Below are 19677 nucleotides of genomic sequence, written 5' to 3' on the forward strand. Positions count from 1 at the left end.
CAGACCAATGTGTAAAAAACGGCACATGGGCTGAATTAACATGCAAAATCACTGTCTGACAGTAGATGGCGCTTATAGAAAAGCCGGTACTTGAAAATCTTCACAAATTAACACAACTTTGAATTTTAAAGCCAAAATAGAATCGCTAGAAGTAATAAGCTAAACCTAGGCTATAAACCAACTACACCATGAACACATGACTTCAGCATCGCCGTCACTATATGACAAATAAACAAAAAAGTATTTCATAGAATAAAACGTGAAAATATATTGAGCTTGTGTTAACCACAGACCTTATTTCAGTCTTTTGCCAAAAAACATTCAAAAAACCCAATGGCTTCGGGATGTTAGAACCGGAAGTGCTAAAATGCTAGTTCCTGGGTTTTGGCCTACAATATAAGAGAGCACCTTCCACTATTCATTGTTGCTTGGCAAAATATCTGTTTGTGAACACCACCAAGTTGTTGATTTGCCCAGTTGCTCTGGGTATGTGACCAAAAGTGCAAATCTTTTTGGTAGGCCAGTTTTCTTTGCAGTGCAGTAGAAAAAAGATTAGAACCGTTAGCATTAACATCTGTTTATTCAAATGTTCAATATTATCTCACCGAATATTTGTCTGGGGTATGATCAGGCCTTGATTTAGTCAGCATAAACATCAATACAATAATCAAATAAATAAGTTGCAGTTTACAATCTAATAGTTAACTAGTTAACATAAGTTGCACAGGATTTTTCTGTTGTTAATTCTTAAAGAGATCAGATTTCAGGGAAAATCTGTCAGCTGAGAAACTACAGCATTGTCTATAAGGTAAAAGTTTGCCAGCCAATTTTTCAAATGGTGAAAAAGCTCTTATTCTCATTATTACTGGTGTTAAGTATTATTCATATAGCCTACTATTCATATTTTAGCTTTTTTTTATGTTTTTTTTTTCTTAGTCATTTTAGTACTTAAACTTATTACTGTTAGTTACTAAGGCAATATTAGGCTACTTACTCAGTTTTTCATCTAATTCATCTTATTTCATCTTAATTTCAATCAGTGAAAACATTTTTAAATGTATTTAGTTTTCGTCAATAACACTGATATGATTATTATTACATTTTTAAAAATGTATTTTGTTTTTGAAGTTGCCCCAAAACAGATGCAAATTAGGCAATAAATTATTAACTGCTTTTTTTGGGGTAGATTATTTAAAAATAAATTGTTTTATATTATTATAATCGGGCCTTGACAGTATGCATAAACATCAATACACTTATGTAATCAAGCTTGCAGTTTGCAAGTTAACTAATTTACAAGTTGGACAGGATTCATTCTGTAGAGATCTGATTTCAGTGAAAGTCTGTCAGCTGAAAAACTAAAGTGTTGTTTATATGGTAAAAGTTTGCCAGCCAATTCTTTTAATATAGTGAGAAAGTTCTGATGCCATAAGTTACATTGACTTTTCAATAATATGTAGCCAAGGAAATGTGTGATTGGCCTTGCTAATCTCTACCACATTCCTCTGGGAGGGGGTTTATTGTGTGTGTGTGTGTGTGTGTGTGTGTGTGTGTGAGAGAGAGGGATGGAGACTGAATGAGTGTAATGCACTATGGACTTGTGAATGCCTCTATTTAACAGGACTCTGGCTGTATCGGCTCTCACAAGCGTTGTTCCTGTGCTCTGGGATTGAATGAAGCGAGAACGATGAGCTCGATCAAAATCACAAACATCGACACGGTGGAGCTGCAAGAAGGCGCCCAGAATGCAGCCTTTCAAGAGGATGACGACGATACATCTGAGGCATCAAGCTCTCGAGAGCACCAGGCCACCAGCTTCTCCTTCACCGGGCCGGAGGAAACCGTGTACACTCAGATCAAACCGTATGCTGGGATGCCCAAAGAGGTTCTGGTGCTATACTCCAGCAAAGCCTGCTACAGGGTCCCTCGAGAGCTGCTTTTCTGGCTGGTCATCGCATGCACCCTGGCTCTGATTGCCACGACCATTACGATCGTGGCGCTGTCGCCTCGATGCATGAGCTGGTGGCAGCTGACTCCGGTCTATCAGGTTTATCCTCGATCATTCAAAGATTCAAATGCTGATGGTGTTGGAGACCTCAAAGGTAATTTTTGATCCTTAAGGTGAGGTTAATAGGGTAACATTTTTATAGTATTTAATAATATTTAAAACGGCTTATATTTTTTCTTTTTTCTTTTGGTTTAAAAAGTTTGAGTTTTTTTTATTTTAAATGTAGAATATTTAGTTTTAAATAAATGTTGATTTCAGTTTTAGTTTCCAAAATGTAAGTATTTTAACTTAAAATTATTTATTAAAGTTAGCACACTATACAACATTTCTATTTATTTTATTTTATTATAATAATAATTAAAAAAGTTATTTTATTTAAATTACAGAAAATTATATTTTGGTTAATGATAACACTAATTATTACAATATTTTCAGTTATGTATCTTGTATTAGAAGTTGCCCCACCAACATATGCAAATTAGGCAATTCATTATATAACGCTTTTTATGTATTCACAACAAAACAATTTTAGTAATGATTATTAGACTTAAAATTATAAATTAATTTTTAAGATTGTATTAATATAATTTATTTTAATGTCCTTTTCTTTTTGCATACAATGACATAGTATTTTGAAATATGTAGTCAACATTTGAAGTGGATCAAAAAAGTTCATCAAAGTTGTCCTAAGAAAAGAACGGGTATTGTTCAAAATTCATGTATAACTTTGATGAAAGGTTTTGATCCACTTCAAATGTTGACTGAATATGTATGTAAAAATAGACAAAATGTTTACATATAATGTAATAATAATTCAAGTTGTTGCGGCAATCTCCAAATCTTACGTAATATTGTTGAGAACCTTTGTGTCAGGTTACTTTGGATCTTGTATTCTGAGAACGCCAAATGTAGGCTACCTACACACATCCTAGTGTTCATAATGTCATAATTTTTCATCTTTTAATAATTCAGAAACCATACAATTGGCCTAGAACAAAAAGGCTGAAAAAGTCAGCAGTGGTTTCTAAAGCAGCCTTGGAAAAACAACTCTCTTTTCAGTAGCTGAGAGTTCCCTCCAGTTATTTGAGAAGTGTGTATTGATGGCTTGGACGGACACACAAAAGCCATTTTTCCCCCTCATAATGGTTCTGTATTGCTGCGTATTCCATTTCATGCAAGAGGAGGAGGTTGTTTAATCGCTCTTATGTAATGGGTAAAATTGCATCTACACATGCCATAAAGTAAATAAAACTGATTTTATGGTGGTACATTACATGGTCATTAGTTTTTACTGTGAAACGTTCACAAAAATAAGACAAAACACCAGCTTATCTTCTACACGAGATGTGTAATAACTTTAGTGACCCTCTAAAAAGCATATTGAAATGATTGTAAAGGTTGGCTTGATCCAGATAAATCTTGTAAAGACAAGAAATGTAAAGATCAAAGGTGCAAAAATGTGTAGATCACGTTTTTATAATTCAATGTTTGACTTTAGGAATCAGGGAGAAACTGAGTCATTTTGAGTACCTGAACATTAAAGCAATCTGGATCAGTCCTTTCTACAAGTCTCCTATGAGGGACTTTGGCTATGACGTCGAGGACTTCAGGCAGGTTGACCCTCTCTTTGGAACCATGGAAGACTTTGACGACCTCCTAACAAGCATGCATGACAAAGGTGGGCATGCATTATGATAAATGATCAATATTTCAATCAACATAGTTGTCAACCAACTACTTGTAACACAATGACAACACACTTTTGCTGCGTTTATGGCTATAGTTTGAATTTTAGCATGTTATGAGCTTCACAAGTAACATGATGGCTAATAATTAACAGTTCCAAACTTGTTGCAATGTTATAACACAATTATTACAACAATCAATCCTCTGTTAGATAACCGCATTAATGTTAGCTATTTTTTTTTTTGGCCCAGGTCTAAAGCTGATCATGGACTATATCCCGAACCACACCAGCGACAAACACATCTGGTTCCAGCTTAGCCGTAATGGCACAGAGCCCTATAAAGACTACTATATCTGGGCGAACTGCACTGCAGACAAACCTCCTAACAACTGGGTATGAATGTCCATCCTTACAATGCAAACAAATCAGTGACAGCTGCTGTCGCATATATATATATATATATATTAATTAGTAGTTAGATGTGGTTGACTAGTGTCACATTGTTTGTCCTAGGTAAGTGTCTTTGGGAATTCTACCTGGGAGTATGATGAAATCCGACAACAGTGCTATCTCCATCAGTTCCTCAAGGAACAGCCAGACCTGAACTACCGCAACCCCAGAGTCATAGAGGAGATGACGGTAAGACAGAGCTAAAGGAAGCATGAAGACAACGGCTTGACTATGAACATTATGACGACTTTAACAGTTTTGGAGTCCTAACAAACGCAATAGTTCTAGTCAGGACAAGATTTTTGCCATGGAGCCACTTCTTAAAAGAAACATCCTAGTGTTTTCCCAGAGTAAAGAACATTTTAATAATCAGAAGAACCCTTTTAGTGCAGAGAAAAGTTTCAATGGATTCAATGGTTCTTCATGGAGTCATAGATGGCAATAAAGACCCTTTGTTTTTTAAGTGTGTATATTACATTTCCAGTCATTTGTGATAAATATACAACTAATACAAGGATAAAAAAAAAAAAATTTGTAGCCAATTAAATGTTCTGGAGCTTGAGATTAACTAATATATATATATTGTTCATGCATTTTTAAGATTTTGTTAATATACATGACTTTTCCAGACCTGGAAATCCATTTTTTTCATTGAAAATAAATAGATAGTTTTGGTAAAGTTAAGGCATATAATTGACAGCTGTACTAATTTGCAACATTCATTTTCTTTTCTTTTTGGATACATAATATGATTTTTGGAGTAAATGTTTGAATGTTGCTGTGGTAAAAAGCAGTGTGATAATGAGTGTTAAGAAAACGGATGACTGTGTCTGAATGAATGTTTTGAATGTAAGGGGGATTTAAACCACTTAAGAATGAAGCCACCGGCCATTTAAACACAGTTTTGAGCAACACTTTACAATAAGGTTTAATTTGTTAACGTTAGTTACCTACAGGCACTTCTACAGCATTTATTAATCTTAGATAATGTTAATTTTAACATTTACATTACTAAAATCAAAAGTTGTGTTTGTTAACATTAGTTAATGCGCTGTGAACTAACATGAATAAACAATGAACAATTATATTTTTGCTAACTCGCATTAACAAAGATCGATCAATGCTTTAAAATGCATTGCTCATTGTTATTTCATGTTAGTTAATGCATTAACCAATGTTACGAAATGACATCTTATTGTAAAGTGTTACTACGTTTTGTAGAGTAAAATATTTTAAAATATTGGTGGAGGAGGAATATTAGCCTTTAAACTTTTGAACAAAAAGGCCTTTCATGCAGATCCGGAAATTCACCATACCATATCATGTTTCTCTACAAACATGAACACTCTTTGATCTTTGTTTCCCATCTGTGTAATAGGACATAATCCATTTCTGGCTGAAGAAGGGGGTGGACGGGTTCCGCATGGACGCTGTGAAACACATGCTCGAGGCCACACATTTGAGAAACGAACCCCAGGTTGACCCCAACCAAGATCCAGTAAGCCAAACAATGTCCTGTGCTATGTTATTCATTCAGGTTACTGTTTATTGAAGCACGTCATCTGCCTGAGCCAAAATTATTCTCTGAATGGATTTAGGAGTCATGTTACTATTCTTTGTTCTCACAATGTCATTTAAGGAGTACTAGTGCATATTTCTCTGGATTTACCGACAAGTCATTCCCATTATCCTAATTCCAGATGATTAGAAAGCCACTGAAGATCTAGGGAAGGCCGTGGAATGACTCGGTGGTCTTGGCCCTCTTTTTTTAATGGCTTAATTTTTCGGTCCTTATGGACTTGGTAGCACTAACTAAAAAAAAATCCAGGTTCAACACAAGTTAAACTCTATCATCTGTATCATTATTACGAAGTATTATAATTTCAATTAAAGGTTCTCTAAGCGATCCTGGGTGACGTCACTTCTTGTTGACGTTCGAACTATTGTCAAACAAAATGGAGGCTAGCTAGACCCTCCCTCCTCCTCATCCGCGCACTAACCCCCCAAACCCCACCCCACATCATTCTTGTCGGTTATTGGCTGGAACAGTTTGTTATGTTTCGTGGTGCGGGTTAGTCCAGTTTGTTTTTGTTGCTGTTTGTGGAGCCTGGGGTGTCTACAGAGACCGCGTTTTTTTAGAGTGTGTTCAGGAGACAGACAGCTAGCGGATAGTGAGGAGATATTTGCTGTATGTGACAAAAAAATGTTTGGCCTAAAAAATGCGTGACATCGCTTAGAGCACCTTTAATAGTTCTATTTGAATATATTCTATTCCTGTGATGACAAAGCTACATTTTTAGTAGCCATTACTCCAGTCTGCAGTGTCACATGATCATTCAGAAATCATTCTAATATGCTGATTTGCTGCTTATTATCTTAGAAAGTTCGAAAGAACATTTATTTGAAATAGGAAAAAAAAGTGTATCGACCCCAAACTTTTGAATCATAATGCATACCATATTTCTTATTGAGATGTAATGCTTTTAAAATATAATATAATACGTTTATTTTATAGTATTTCATTAACTAACATGAAATAACAATGAGCAATGCATTTTAAAGCATTTATTGACCTTTGTTCACTAACTACAAGGTTATCCTCGTTCTTTCCTCAGTCGACTGTGGACACGGAGTTTGAGCTGTACCACGACTACACCTACACACAACAGGGGCTACACGAGATCCTGACAGACTGGAGGATAGAGATGGACGCCTACAGCAGAGAGCCTGGCCGCTACAGGTATCCTCAGTTCTTCTACTTCACAGATCTCCATGTGCTTCTCTCTTGTAAATGTCTCTTTTGTGTTTTCTCTAACTTAGATTCATGGTTGTAGAGTGTTACGACTATGAAGAAATTGAAAAAACCATGAGGTACTACGGCACAAGCTATGCCAAAGAAAGCGATTTCCCCTTTAACTTCTATCTACTGTATCTTCCTGATGATCTGTCAGGAAATCAAGCCAAAGGCCTGGTGAATTTATGGATGTCGAAAATGCCAAAGGGAAAATGGCCAAACTGGGTGGTGAGTGAGTGACCAGATGTATGTCCATTCATTAAGAATCACAATCTCATGTGTAATTACAGCAACACTAGCATCACTAAATGGAACAATAAAGTTGGTTTTCAAATGTAGTTGTCCCAGACACTCCCCCATTTAAAATATAAAACAAATCGCACAATCTAGCTTAACTTTTTTTCATATAATCAAATACATTTTGTTCAGTTTGTTACAATCACAAAATATGTTTGTATACATGTATAGGTGGGAAACCATGACAAGCCACGTATAGGCTCAAGTGCTGGTAAGGAATATGTCCGTGCTATGAACATGCTGTTGTTAACACTGCCTGGAACTCCCACAACATACTACGGAGAGGAGATTGGCATGGTGAACGTTAATGTATCTGTAATTCAGGATCCTTTTGGAAAAGATGATCCAGTAAGTGTAAAATACTGCATTCTTTTTTTTCAAGTAACAGTTAAATTTTGCACATTTTGTAGTTTTACTAAACTGTATACTATTTTAATACATTTATTTTATCATTCAAATGTTTGGGGTCGGAAAGATTTAAAAAATATTTTTTTGAAAGAAGTCTCTTATTCAAATGTGTTTTCTGAAAAATATTACCATAAAATAATTATTATTATAAATGTTAAAACAGTTGTGCTTCATACTTTTTTTTTTAGGTCACAATTTATTTAAAATATAAATTTTGTACATTATAAAAATGGACACCTTTTGATCAAATAAATGCATTTTTTTACATTTTTATTAAATATATACTTATTTGACCATTAAGAGCAACGGCCGAGACCCACAGCGAACACCAATGCAGTGGAATGATCAGCTCAACTCTGGCTTTAGTGACAATGAAACGGGCACATGGCTCGACATCGCTCCAGACTACAGCACTGTCAATGTGGAGGTACGTGATTCTATGACAAGAATCTGTGTGTTTGAGTTGGGAATCCTCTAATCCCATCTTATGTCTTTCTCTCCAGCTTCAGCAGGCCGATCCAGACTCTACTATTTCACAGTATCGTGCTCTGAGTTTGCTCAAAGAGTCGGATATTGTCCTGTCCCGAGGATGGTTCTGCAACGTCTGGAGTGATGTCAACATATTTGCTTATTTGCGTGAGCTGGATGGGCTCAAAAAAGGCTTGCTGGTGGTTCTAAACTTCGGCATGGATACTACAACAGACTTGTCTTCGGTTAGTGAGCTGCCAGATTCCCTCACTGTGCATTTAAGTACAGTGCCAATAAGCCAAAAGACTTTCTCTAAATCCAGAATTCCAACATCTCGAGGGCAAGGATTGCTCCTGGAATATTCCACCAATCAGCGATTTCACCCTAACCATGCATCTGAGTGTTATGTGTCTGAGAAAGCCTGCTATTTGCCCGCACTAGATATTCTGTACAAGTGTTGAGGGTATTTGTGTCCTAACTAGGCTGACAAAGCGAATCGACAAGCAATAAAGGCTATCTTTTCCATGTTTTATTCCTGTGATATCATGCTGGATAGTCCTGCCCACTCTGAAATCTCATTGGTCCAAAATCTCACTCCACAGAACTGCAGACTGAACATCATATTGTTTGATTGGCTGTGATATCTTTTGCGTTCAGTGTGAACAGTTGCTTGTCACATCACAGCTAGTTTGGACACTGTTAGATTTTATTTTGGTCAGAATAAAGACAAACCTTTATTGAAAAAGAAATGAACAGCATCTATAAAAAAAAATGTGTTTGTCTGTTTTCTTTTCATTCACATGCACAAACAACTGTTTCAGGGTTTATGGGACTTGCTAGTTAGGGTTTTTGAGCTTTCTTTTGTCTTTTTGTCTTTTGTCGTCTTGTTTTTTGGTGATCTAGTCCAAGTTCTGTGTAAAGGAAGGCTAACTGTCGGGCACTCTGTGAGAGGAAAAAAAAAGTAGCAGATATTACACAAATAAAAGCTTACTATATAGCCAGCAAAAAAACATCATGACATAAAGCTGTAAACTTAAGTAACAGAACAGTATAAGTTAATGTGTTACATCAAACCGTGAGAGAAGGTGATCTCTCAACTGTTCTCTGGAGAAAGTATATATATTGAAAGAATGCACTTTTAACTTGATCATAAACTTTATATAATCACAACCTTAACCGATTAATCCAAATCTTTATAATACCCAGCATGCTCAAGTATTATGCTCGAGTGTTTTAAAGTAAACGGCAGGTAATTTAGCCATTTGGTCTGAATAATATAATTGAGTGTTTATGTACCTCATTCAATGACAGATGAAAATCCTCAGGTCCAAAGTGATCACCGCCTGGCTGCATGTCCAGAATGACAGCTGGGACACGTGCTGGTTGTTCAACAGAGCAGGAAGTGAATGTCAAATAAACAGGCACAGGTTCATGTGTACTTTAAAATCACCATGAAATCAAAATCGACAATTCTTGTTTGTTTATGGAATATTGCAGTATTTATTATAACTTATATATATATGCCCTTGTAAGTTGCAATCTTGAATCAAAATAAGTCCCCCTCCCCAGGGCCGGATTAAGAGTTCAGAGGCCCCTGGGCACAATGACTTGTAGGACCCCCCCCAGAACTGCAAACTGATAGAATGCACGATCATACGATATTTCTTCAAAAGCAGATTGTGGAGACATTTTAATCATAATATTTGACATAATATTTGACGGTGCCCAGGGCCCCTTAGATGTCCTGGGCCCCTGGGCAATTGCCCTAATGGTTAATCCGGCCCTGCCCCTCCCTCTTGCAGCGACATCTCTTCTCTGAAGATGTTTACAAACCGTAACTCACATGAGATCACTACACTGACAGCTACGCAACTACCACTTTAAGGCTTCAAAAAGTTAATAAAGAGATCGTAAAACTAATCCCTTTGAATTTAATGGTTTTAGTCCACATTTTTTGAAGAGACTTGATCATTTACATGTTTAACAGATTTAATTTAGTCTTTTATTCACATATATTTTGATCAATGGACATAAACAGAAGCTCAACTGAACCTGCTTGACACAAGAGAATGAATCTCATTGGTTCTTGCGTAAGCTCAAACGTGCTGCGTAACACAGGAATGAACCTTATTGGTTCTTACAGGTCAAGCGGACATGCTTGAGCTTCCTTTTACCACAAATGATGCGAGTAAACAGGTTTGGAAGGACATTAGGATCCTAATGCAATTAATGACAGAATTTTCATTTTTGGGTGAACTATCCTTTTTTTCCATCTAATATTTAACTTTTTTTTATTATATTAATGCAGCTTTAGATCCATTTATTACAAATTTGTATAGTTTTAGTTAATGTCAACACTGGTGTAAAACTTTTTAATAACAGTCACTGAAGCACCTTTAAATAAACATTACCAAAAAATTATCATGGGGCACATGAACCCTAGTGAAAACAAAAAACAAAAAAACAAAACCAAAATGTATTTAAAATACATTTATTTCATACTACGTATACTACAAAACCATTAACATATTTACTGACATATCGCTTGAGACTTAAAATATTATATAATTAAATTTGGAGTATCGGTACTTATTTGTTGCAGAATGCTTAAGCCTAAAATGTGCTTTAATACCATTAGTAAGGAGTGTGTGATCTCTGTATAATATCAGTCTTTAAATGCAAGATATTTAAAGTGTACCCAAAGTATACTTTCAATAGTTCCACTTTAGCACAATCAAATATACTTAAGTATATCTTTAGTTGGACCTCAGCCCTATTTCCTGACAACTAAAGTGCATTAAGTAATTTTGTAGTAATTAGAAGACTTAAAGTATACCAATTTAGTATCCTAAAAGTACAATTGCAGGGTATTTATATTAAATACATACAGTACATATGCAAATGTATTTGTAGTATACTTAATGTATTTCAAACACATTTAAGCATATTTATTTTTCACTAGGGGATACAGTAAATAAAGAAATTCATGTACACCATTTCATGTTTATCACAAGGCCAAACACAGTGAAGGTGTAAGACTAGACTGACAATATCCAAGCGTAATCCTGTACTCTGGCTCTCCATCACAACACCTTGGCATCACATGCAGCACTTTAAAGTCAACGCTCTTGAAACGGAGTGGATGATGAGAGGCTGCCATGTAGGTGGACTTGGCCCACTCCTTTGCCTGGCTGCCTTATTTCCCCACGGTGATGAGATCTCTCTGAAGTGAAGCTGAGTGTAAAAATCATATGCCTAATCCTTAAAACTGTCATCTGCCTCTTATCTGCAGTCCGGCCACCGGTGTCTCTCTCCATCCCGCTCCTTCTCTGGGCCGCGTGTTTCACAAGCTTTCTCCTGACCTTGGCACAGCCCAGTGTATTGTTTCTTATCTCCTCGCCTGATACACTATCTCATAAACATGTTAATCGTCCGAGCTGGCAGCGTGTGTGATCAGCGTTTTATCTCCCGGAGAGGAATGGGAGAGATTAGAGGAACTTTCGCTCTTTCTTTGTGTATGTGTGTGGGGTGTTAGCGAAGGTGTTTCTATGTGTGTGAGAGTCTGTAATAAAAATAATTAATGGCACACAGATGGAGAGCTCCGGACTAACGTGTGCTGACAGTGTGTCTCACGCAGCAGCTCGCACACAAGGTGACCTCAGGTGGATATGGAGAGGAATCGCTCCACATCACCTGTTTCCAGATCAGTGCACTTCTCTCCTGAGGAGAGAGTGTAAGTGCTTCTCTTAAGCCCAGGGGTTTATTTGAGAGCTGGGATTACAGCCAGTGACCTCCAAGTTCATTTCCATTATACTACACTCGGTTTATTCGAGTTTTTAATACTGCAGCTTAGTTTTAATAATATTCTTCACTTCTTGGACTAATGAGATCTATCTATCTATCTATCTATCTATCTATCTATCTATCTATCTATATCTATCAGGGCTGCACAATATATCGAATCTATCGAAATATCGCAAATGTATATATCGCAATATGCATATCGCAACAGCTTTTGCTGTTTTTTTTTAGCTTTAATAAGTATCAGGATATATTTAATTAATACAGTGAAAACTAAGCAATGTTTTATTTTTATATTTTGATTCAGTATCTTTTATTAAATAAACCTAATGTAGGATAACCTGAAACCCTGTGGTTTACACTGATGTTAAAATAACACTTCTTATGCTACAGTAAAACACTGATGTTCACTTTCAGAAGTTATAAGGATGTTTTCTTGTCATAAAAAGAATGTGAAACACATGTAGGTTATATCATTTTAAATATATTTTAAAGATAATTTAAGTTTATTTTACACACTTTAAGCATTATCGTATCGCATATCGCATTATTTAAGGAGTTATCGCATATCGCATTTTTCTTCAATATCGCACAGCCCTACTATCTATCTATCTATCTATCTATCTATCTATCTATCTATCTATCTATCTATCTATCTATCTATCTAGGGTCCTTCTCCCCCACTTCCTTCCCTTTACACATTCTTCTCTTCACTCAGTTCACTAAGAAAAGATTATATAAATTGGTATAATGTTCTATGTCAATGCAAATGAATTAACAGTCACGTTTGGTATCATTTAAAATGTCTCAGTGCGACTGTGGTACAATGGTCTCGTCTCCACAGAAGTAAACCATAAGGTTTTAAGAGTTTAGAGATGCTTTGCTTTTCTGTGGTGGCTGTGCCCCTTTCCCAGAATCCTTCATCCAAACTACCTCCTGTTCATCGACAAGGTGCGAACTCTCTAGGTCTACAACCCTAGTCCTATTTTTAAGTTCATGCACCACATTGGTGGATGTTTTGTCTTGGTCTGGGTATTTAAAGAAATGCTAAAAAAGGCTTGAGGCGATTTGTAGACTGATCAACACATAATACTGATCAAGAATAATACAAAAAAATCAAGACAAAACGTGCAGGAAACCCTCACCCGCTTATTGAAAACTGTCGTTGGTCCGAATTTGATGATAGAATTGTTTATGGAAATTTGTTCTGATACTGGCTTTTATTATATTGCTGTTTCCACTATCACAAGTAATATACCACTCAAGTTTGTGTGTTTCACAGATTTGTAAATGTCCACTTTATGCCCAAGGACATCCATTAGTTGTGGACTATAATTGCTTTATTTTATGTGCTATGAGACTCTGAGAATTATAAAGCTGATTAAAAAGGCTCAAGAGAGCATTTATACACTCACCGTTAACATCAACCCGAGTGGTACACATTTGGATGGCCTTCTTTAGTCTTTCCACATACTTCATGACCCCAGATAAAGGAACTCTGCTGTCTTCTGAATAGGCAGTGACCAGAATTGGTGGGTAAAGCTGTGGAAAAAATAAGAAACAATTATTAAATAGCCCACGAATCATTAGAAACAAACTACTAATCAAAAGTTAAGGGTCTGTAAGAATAAAAATAAAAAAGTAGTCTCTTATGCTCACTAAGGCAGCATTTATTTGATAAAAAATACAGTAAAACTATAAAAAAAAAAGATGTTAAAGCTGAATTTTCAGCAGTCATTACTCCGGTCTTCAGTGTCACATGATCCTTAAGAAATTCTTCTTATATGCTGATTTAGTGCTCAAGAAACATTTCTTATTGTTATCCATGCTTAAAACAGTGGTGTTGCCTCTTATTTTGGTGGAAACCATGATACAATTGGGTTTTCAGGATTTCTTTATGATAATTTTTTTTATGTATAGAAAGATACAATATTTTTTTCAACATTATAAATGTCTTTCCTATCACATTTGATCAATGTAATGCATCCTTGGTGGATAAGAAAAACAAAAACTTCCTCTACAATCTTGAACGGTAGTGTACTGTATGTGATATCTGAGTGATTTACCTGAGGTATAATGTTGTGGCAGGGACAGTAAGATGCAATGTTGTCTCTGTGTTCCCTTATAAGGGGGTCTCCCCACTCCCCCCTCTCCTCAACAGTAAGCGGCAGGGAAGGGTCTTGCATTGTGCCAAGAACATCCAGAAAAGGCACCTGCCGAGAATTGCAATGTCATACGGGTATATCTTGTGGAAATATGGCTCAGGGAATATGTGCTCAATGATGTATTGAAGATCCACCTGTAGAATTACAGCTCTAAGAAGCTGTGGGTTATGGTTGCACAGCGCCCCCGCTAGGACAGCTCCAGCACTGCGAGAGGTGAGGGCGGTTAGAGCAGGATGAGACACTCCCAAGTGATGAAGAGTCTGAATGCAAGCAGCGAGATCTTCCACTCCCCTCCGCTTCTGCAGCACAGAGCCCGCTCGATGCCACGCTAGTCCACGCTCACCACCACCCCTGCACAAGCACACATAAACATGCATTTTGTTTCAAAATCCCTATGAAAAAAGATGATTCGAGTTGAACTTCAGTACCTGACGTGGCAGTAGGCCAGAGCCCAGCCGTCCTCCAGCAACAGCCTCCTCTCAGGACTGAAGCTCATATTGAGGTCGACACCATACGCTCCATATACATGCAGAAGCAGCGGAGCGTTATACAGCTCAGATAATGCAGGCATATGGAGGAGAGTCAAAGGCACCATTGTACCATCCTAAAAAGTCAGACATTGGGATATTATGGCTTTTTGGAATAACATGGGCTTTGAAGCTTTATGACTTCTCATATGTAAATAATTTGTACCTGACTGGCTGCCTGCAGGCGTGTAGTGTTGAACTCAGGGAGGGAGATATGCCGGGTGTCCTCCTCTGTTATTGAGAGCTTTTGCTTTCTGGAGGAATAGAGGTAGTGTACAGGTGGGTGCACTGGGGAGGACAGGAGAAAACCAAATGACCCCCTGTCCACAGTCCCAACACGCTGTGGTGATAAATCACAGGCCCAGTGGGGAAGCTAAGGGCAAAATAGAAACATTGCTGTTAGAAAAAACAAAGAACATTTCGGATCCTTTCTTTGGACATAGTAATGTATCAGGTTAACCCTCGTGGGGTTTGAGAGAGCCTTTTAATAAATCAAAAACAAGTTCTTTGTGGCATTTTCCAATGATTAGAAGCAAAATGTAAATTTGATAACATGTATAAAATGCGCTCTATGAAAAAGGTTACATCACTTATGTGTTAGGGGTCTTTAGAGACCCGAGATAAGACAATGTAATTGTAGCATTTAACTCCTAACAATTTTCTATTACGATTTTTTTTATTTTATCTTTCTACAATGTAATAAACTTTTATGCTTACTTTATAGTAAAGGATTAAAAGGTTTAATGATACCCTAGGTCTTTCAAATTATATACTGTATGTCAAAATAATAAGAGGTTAACTTCAAAATTCATATTATTATACACTATTATACAAAATAAGTTTCTTATGCTCATTAAGGCCACATTAATTTGATCAAATATACAGAAAAAACAATAATACTGTGAAATATCATGAGAACTGTGATAACTGTTTTCTATTTGAATATATTTCAAAGTGTAATCCCTTCCTGTGATGGTAAAGCTGAATTGTCAGTATTATTACTCCAGTCTTCAGTGTCACATGATCCTTTAGAAATCATTCCAATATGTTGATTTGGTGCTAAAGAAACATTTCTTATTATTATTTGAAATAGAAAACTTTTGATCAATTTAATGCATCCTTGCTGAATATGAGTATTAATTTCAATCAATCAATAAATAAATAAATCTTACTGACGCCAAACTTTTGAACTGTAGTGAACACATACATCATTAGGTTCTCTGATACCAAAAGCATAATGACAGTGAAGTCAGTCCTAACAGAAAAAGTAAAGGCTTTAGACTTTAAAGACTTGAAATTCATCAAATAAGATGTCATCTATCCAGTAAAACAAATCTAAAAATTTAAATAAAACATGCCTCTTTAAATTAGCATCATTATAAATAAACACTTGCATGTGAATTTGGGATTTGTCACACCTGGAGGGTGTTTAACTGATAGGGCTCTTTTGTGGTAAGAGTCTGGATCTGAAGTCGACACTGTGAATCCTTTACAGTGAACACACAGTGATCCTGAAGCAGCTCCATATCTTTAATGACTGTTCCTGGAACAGCACTGAACACAGGCACCCAGTGTGGCATGGACGGAGAGGCTAATGGTGCCCTGAGCAGCTTGAGATTTGAGAAAGAAAGAAAAATGACACATCTGTTCAAATTTAATTCTGAACAATACTGCTCAAGTCTCTTGGTGCTGGAATAACCTGATACTCCAGATGTGCCCCAGTGTTAGCAAGGATGAACAGGTGGTTGTCCGAGTGCTCCACATGGTAAAGAAGACCAGGCTGGCGGGACTGGATGAGGGTGGGGAATGAAAGTGGAGTCTTGCTGTCAATTAACCAGACCTCAGAACTGATCTTACTACTGCAGTTAATGGTCACCAGCCTCTGGTCTCTGGAACGACTGACCTCCACAAAGAACCTGAGGAGGGGGCAGAAGACCACAAAATCAAGTCCCGTCCAACATTTTTTCTTGTTCAAGAAGCCATTTCACTCGTATATACATCACAAAAGGGAAGAAAAGACTATCACAATATTTCTTCCATGTCATGCCCGCTTTAAGCACACTCTGGTCTTACTCTGGATCCTTTTCTTCATAAACAAGGGTGGTTTGGACACCAGAATCACTCAGATGAAGACGGAAAACACGCAAGCAACGAAGAGTCTCCTGTGTGCTGTAGAAGAGGACGTCATCTGCGGCCCATTCTGCAAGAGAGAAGACATTTGTGGAGGAAAAACTCTGTTTCAGTTACTATTAAAGTATAGTAAATCTTACCAAAGCTGAGCACGTTGTCTAAAACCAACATGGCATTTTGATGAAGGTTGACACCACCTAGATGGACCAACATGCATCTGGTCTCCTCATTGTGGTCTTTCTTCACAGTGGCGGCCAGCATGTTCTCTGTGGGAGAGAGTCTGACCCTCTGGATGCTTCCATATCCATCTCCTCCCCAGTCTGCTCTGAACACCTCCACCATCTCTTGCTCACCTGTATGCATAGTTTTACTGGTTTCTACTTGGAACTAAATAAAATGTCTTTTCTGAAATGGTTCCTATTTAATGTCTTTTACCGAGTCCCAGGGTTGATCTGTAGATTCCTTTGCCATCTTCAAAGTATACATGATGGTGTCCCTGAAACTTGAGATGATGTTGAGGGAATGATGAACGATTTAAAACATATCAATCATATGTATTATACTTACACACTTTGCACAATTACAGTTGCTTACCTCAGAATTTTCTGGCACATTGGCAAACTTCCTATGAATCGAATGCAATCTTCTTTTAAAACGCTGCTCCTGACCTCTGAGTTTCTGCAGTTGGGCTTTAGACAGCTCCGCTGTAGTCTGTGAGAATCCCTAAATGACAGTTGACACAAAACACTGTTGAAAAGTTGAATTGCAGAGTGATGATACTCCATCTACATACAATTTAAACAGTATTTTGCTAATTACTATTATTATTTAATTATGCATGCCATTAGTTACTGTTTCAAATTAATAACAATACTTGTCTTGCTTCTGCACTAAATTCGCACTTTTACATACTATTTTTTAATGCTACATATTTTAGAATCTATGAATGAGTTTTTGTTTATTATTGTCATGCACTTTTATGAGTCTCTTAATTTGATCAGCGAATGTCAAACAATTGTTCATTACAGCAGTTATGCAAAAAGTACGTGCATACGTAAAACCAAAACATGCATGAATTTGACATTACCTCAGTGTAAAGACGTGAAATGAATGGGTGTAGTATATTCGCCCGATATATATTGCGTGGAACTGATCGCAAAAGCAGCAGATATGAGGAGGTGATACGATTCATTTAATGCAGTAAGATGTCACTTAGTTTCTGATTATGAATGAACGGCGTCTTTATGCTACCTTAAATGTCAAAAATACAGTGCCTTATTCATTCTGAGTAAGTGTCACATTCAAAATATTTAAACTTCCCTGCAGCCCATGTGCTTATTCTGTAGAACTGTGGCGCATTGACACTCGATGTCCGTTCAATTGAGTCGGACCATTTAAATGAACCGATTGAGGTGGTTCACAAAACCTGTTTGAACTATTCATTTACCAGTCAGAATCAATCGGTCAAAGCTGTTCTCGATCAACGCTTGAACCTCTTTCGGACATGTCCGACTAAAAATACACCGAGAATCGAATAGTGCACTGAATTAGATGATAAATGTGAATTTTGTAATGAATGTGAAGGCAAACTGTATTTATGTTCTTAATGACTATTTTATGAGCGGAATGGCTGCAACAAACTGAGCTAGAACACTTATGAAATTAAAATAAAACCACTATAACAGAATATGTACCTTGACATTACGTAGCTGTATTTCAAAATGTCAAGCTACGCAATGGCTTTTTTAATCGGCTCTTTGAAACGAACTGTTCAAAAGAGCCGATTCGAAGAAACGAGCCAGACTCACTATCACTAATGGCGCTAAAATATGACATCTAGTTCAGGCAAGAGTAATCGAGTCAAAAATCATAGATGATAGCCGATAGAGCAGAGTGTTTGAAGTCTCTGGTAATGAATTGGATTTCCTTTCCTCCTGCAACAAGAAGAGGAGGTGGTGTACGGAAGTAGCGTGGGATTTTATTACTAAGCAACAGAGACCAGTACATACCGGCGTATTGGTAAAAACGGTATTAAATTGTACCATCGAATTTAACCACATCCAGAGAACAAATGCCAAATAAGCCTTCGACTAGACTCTGCACTCTGTTGTCGTTGTAGTTCTACGTTATTTTTCGCATGAAGCCAAAACAAATCGATCAGGTTGATCTGGCATGAATAAATGTAAAGATCCTCCGTTAGCTGCGACAGAAATGCTTGCGAATAATCACCAAAATCACGACTCTCACTGTGGAACAGATGTGGCCCGTGCACGATGGGGTCTTCTGCGACAGGTGAGGGGGGTTCAGTTAATGTCCTTCAATGTAGCTGATTGCATGTATTCAATAATCGTAAATATAATGCGTTATGTAATGCGTACTACGTTAGACATATGGATGTGTCCAGGTAGTAGCATCTTATGTATATCTCTTACAATGCAGGTTCTGAAACGGAAGCAGCTCGACAGTTCAGATGTACAGCAGGTGTCGGTACGAAGATTCTCCTCCTTTAACCTGTTCTCCAGGAGCAGGGTCACTCCCACAGAGACGGATGACCCGTCAGACGGGCAGTGGGTGGACTACAGAAGTGCAATCTTTCCCCAGTACAGTGCCTTACTCAGGTATGCTGGAGAAAGTGTTGACTACACTATTTTTTGGTGTTTTTCATGTCCACATACCCATAGTCTGTCTAGGACTTCCCGTTTTAAAGAATTGTTTAAAATATGAAACTTTTGTCATCTTTTATTCACCCACATATCATTCAAACTTGTATGATATTCTTTCTTCTGTGAAACACAAAAGGAAAAGTTCTGAAGTATGTTCATGCTGATATATATATAGCTATTTTCATTCAGTGAATGGAGACTAAAGGTGTCAAACTCCATAACAAAACAATCAACATAGAAGCATGTAAAAGTTCCCTGTGTGACTTCTATTCTAGAGTC

General features: G+C 37.1%; 3 protein-coding genes across 4 annotated transcripts in view; 2 read left to right on the forward strand and 1 right to left on the reverse strand.

Annotated features, from left to right (window-relative positions):
• Positions 1-1542: 1542 nt before the first annotated feature.
• Positions 1543-8573, forward strand: slc3a1 (solute carrier family 3 member 1; the record flags this gene model as incomplete). The annotated part of the gene is made up of 10 exons (XM_079634925.1): positions 1543-2102; positions 3507-3686; positions 3946-4088; positions 4209-4334; positions 5524-5643; positions 6761-6885; positions 6966-7167; positions 7408-7584; positions 7946-8071; positions 8148-8573. Exons 1-10 carry the CDS (start codon positions 1688-1690, stop codon positions 8571-8573), a joined length of 2040 nt encoding a protein of 679 aa, XP_079491051.1. The 5' UTR covers positions 1543-1687.
• Positions 8574-8864: 291 nt separating this feature from the next.
• On the reverse strand, positions 8865-18224 carry prepl (prolyl endopeptidase like). Of its 2 annotated transcripts, none has more exons than XM_079634923.1 (14): positions 17823-18224; positions 17330-17458; positions 17171-17237; positions 16876-17088; positions 16679-16805; positions 16305-16521; positions 16024-16215; positions 14772-14978; positions 14507-14682; positions 14213-14429; positions 13980-14126; positions 13329-13455; positions 9409-9491; positions 8865-9054 (listed from the first exon to the last, which is right to left on the reverse strand). In XM_079634923.1, the coding sequence occupies exons 1-14, from the start codon at positions 17925-17927 to the stop codon at positions 8953-8955; spliced, it is 2109 nt and encodes a 702-aa protein (XP_079491049.1). In that variant the 5' UTR covers positions 17928-18224; the 3' UTR covers positions 8865-8952. The 2 variants fall into 2 exon arrangements, with proteins under 2 accessions (XP_079491049.1, XP_079491050.1); XM_079634924.1 differs by having other exon boundaries at positions 17330-17446; positions 17823-18076.
• Positions 18225-18535: 311 nt separating this feature from the next.
• Positions 18536-19677, forward strand: part of camkmt (calmodulin-lysine N-methyltransferase) — a 101518-nt gene continuing 100376 nt past the window's right edge. The window contains exons 1-2 of the mRNA XM_079634926.1: positions 18536-19027; positions 19175-19353. Coding sequence (XP_079491052.1) covers positions 18908-19027; positions 19175-19353 — 299 coding nt within the window. The 5' untranslated portion in view covers positions 18536-18907. The remainder of the gene's footprint in view (positions 19028-19174; positions 19354-19677) is intronic.

The sequence above is a fragment of the Phoxinus phoxinus genome, assembly GCF_949152265.1.
Source record: "Phoxinus phoxinus genome assembly, chromosome: 14".
Taxonomy (NCBI): domain Eukaryota; kingdom Metazoa; phylum Chordata; class Actinopteri; order Cypriniformes; family Leuciscidae; genus Phoxinus; species Phoxinus phoxinus.

Bases quoted from the DNA above. Each gene is read 5' to 3' on its own strand.
- prepl (XM_079634923.1), bottom strand. From the start codon at position 17,927: ATGAATCGTATCACCTCCTCATATCTGCTGCTTTTGCGATCAGTTCCA. The intron at 17,089-17,170 runs GTAAAAGACATT...CTATGCATACAG, and splicing joins CAGATCAACCCTGGGACTCG to GTGAGCAAGAGATGGTGGAG. The intron at 14,979-16,023 runs GTGTGACAAATC...TTTTGCCCTTAG, and splicing joins ATCAGTTAAACACCCTCCAG to CTTCCCCACTGGGCCTGTGA.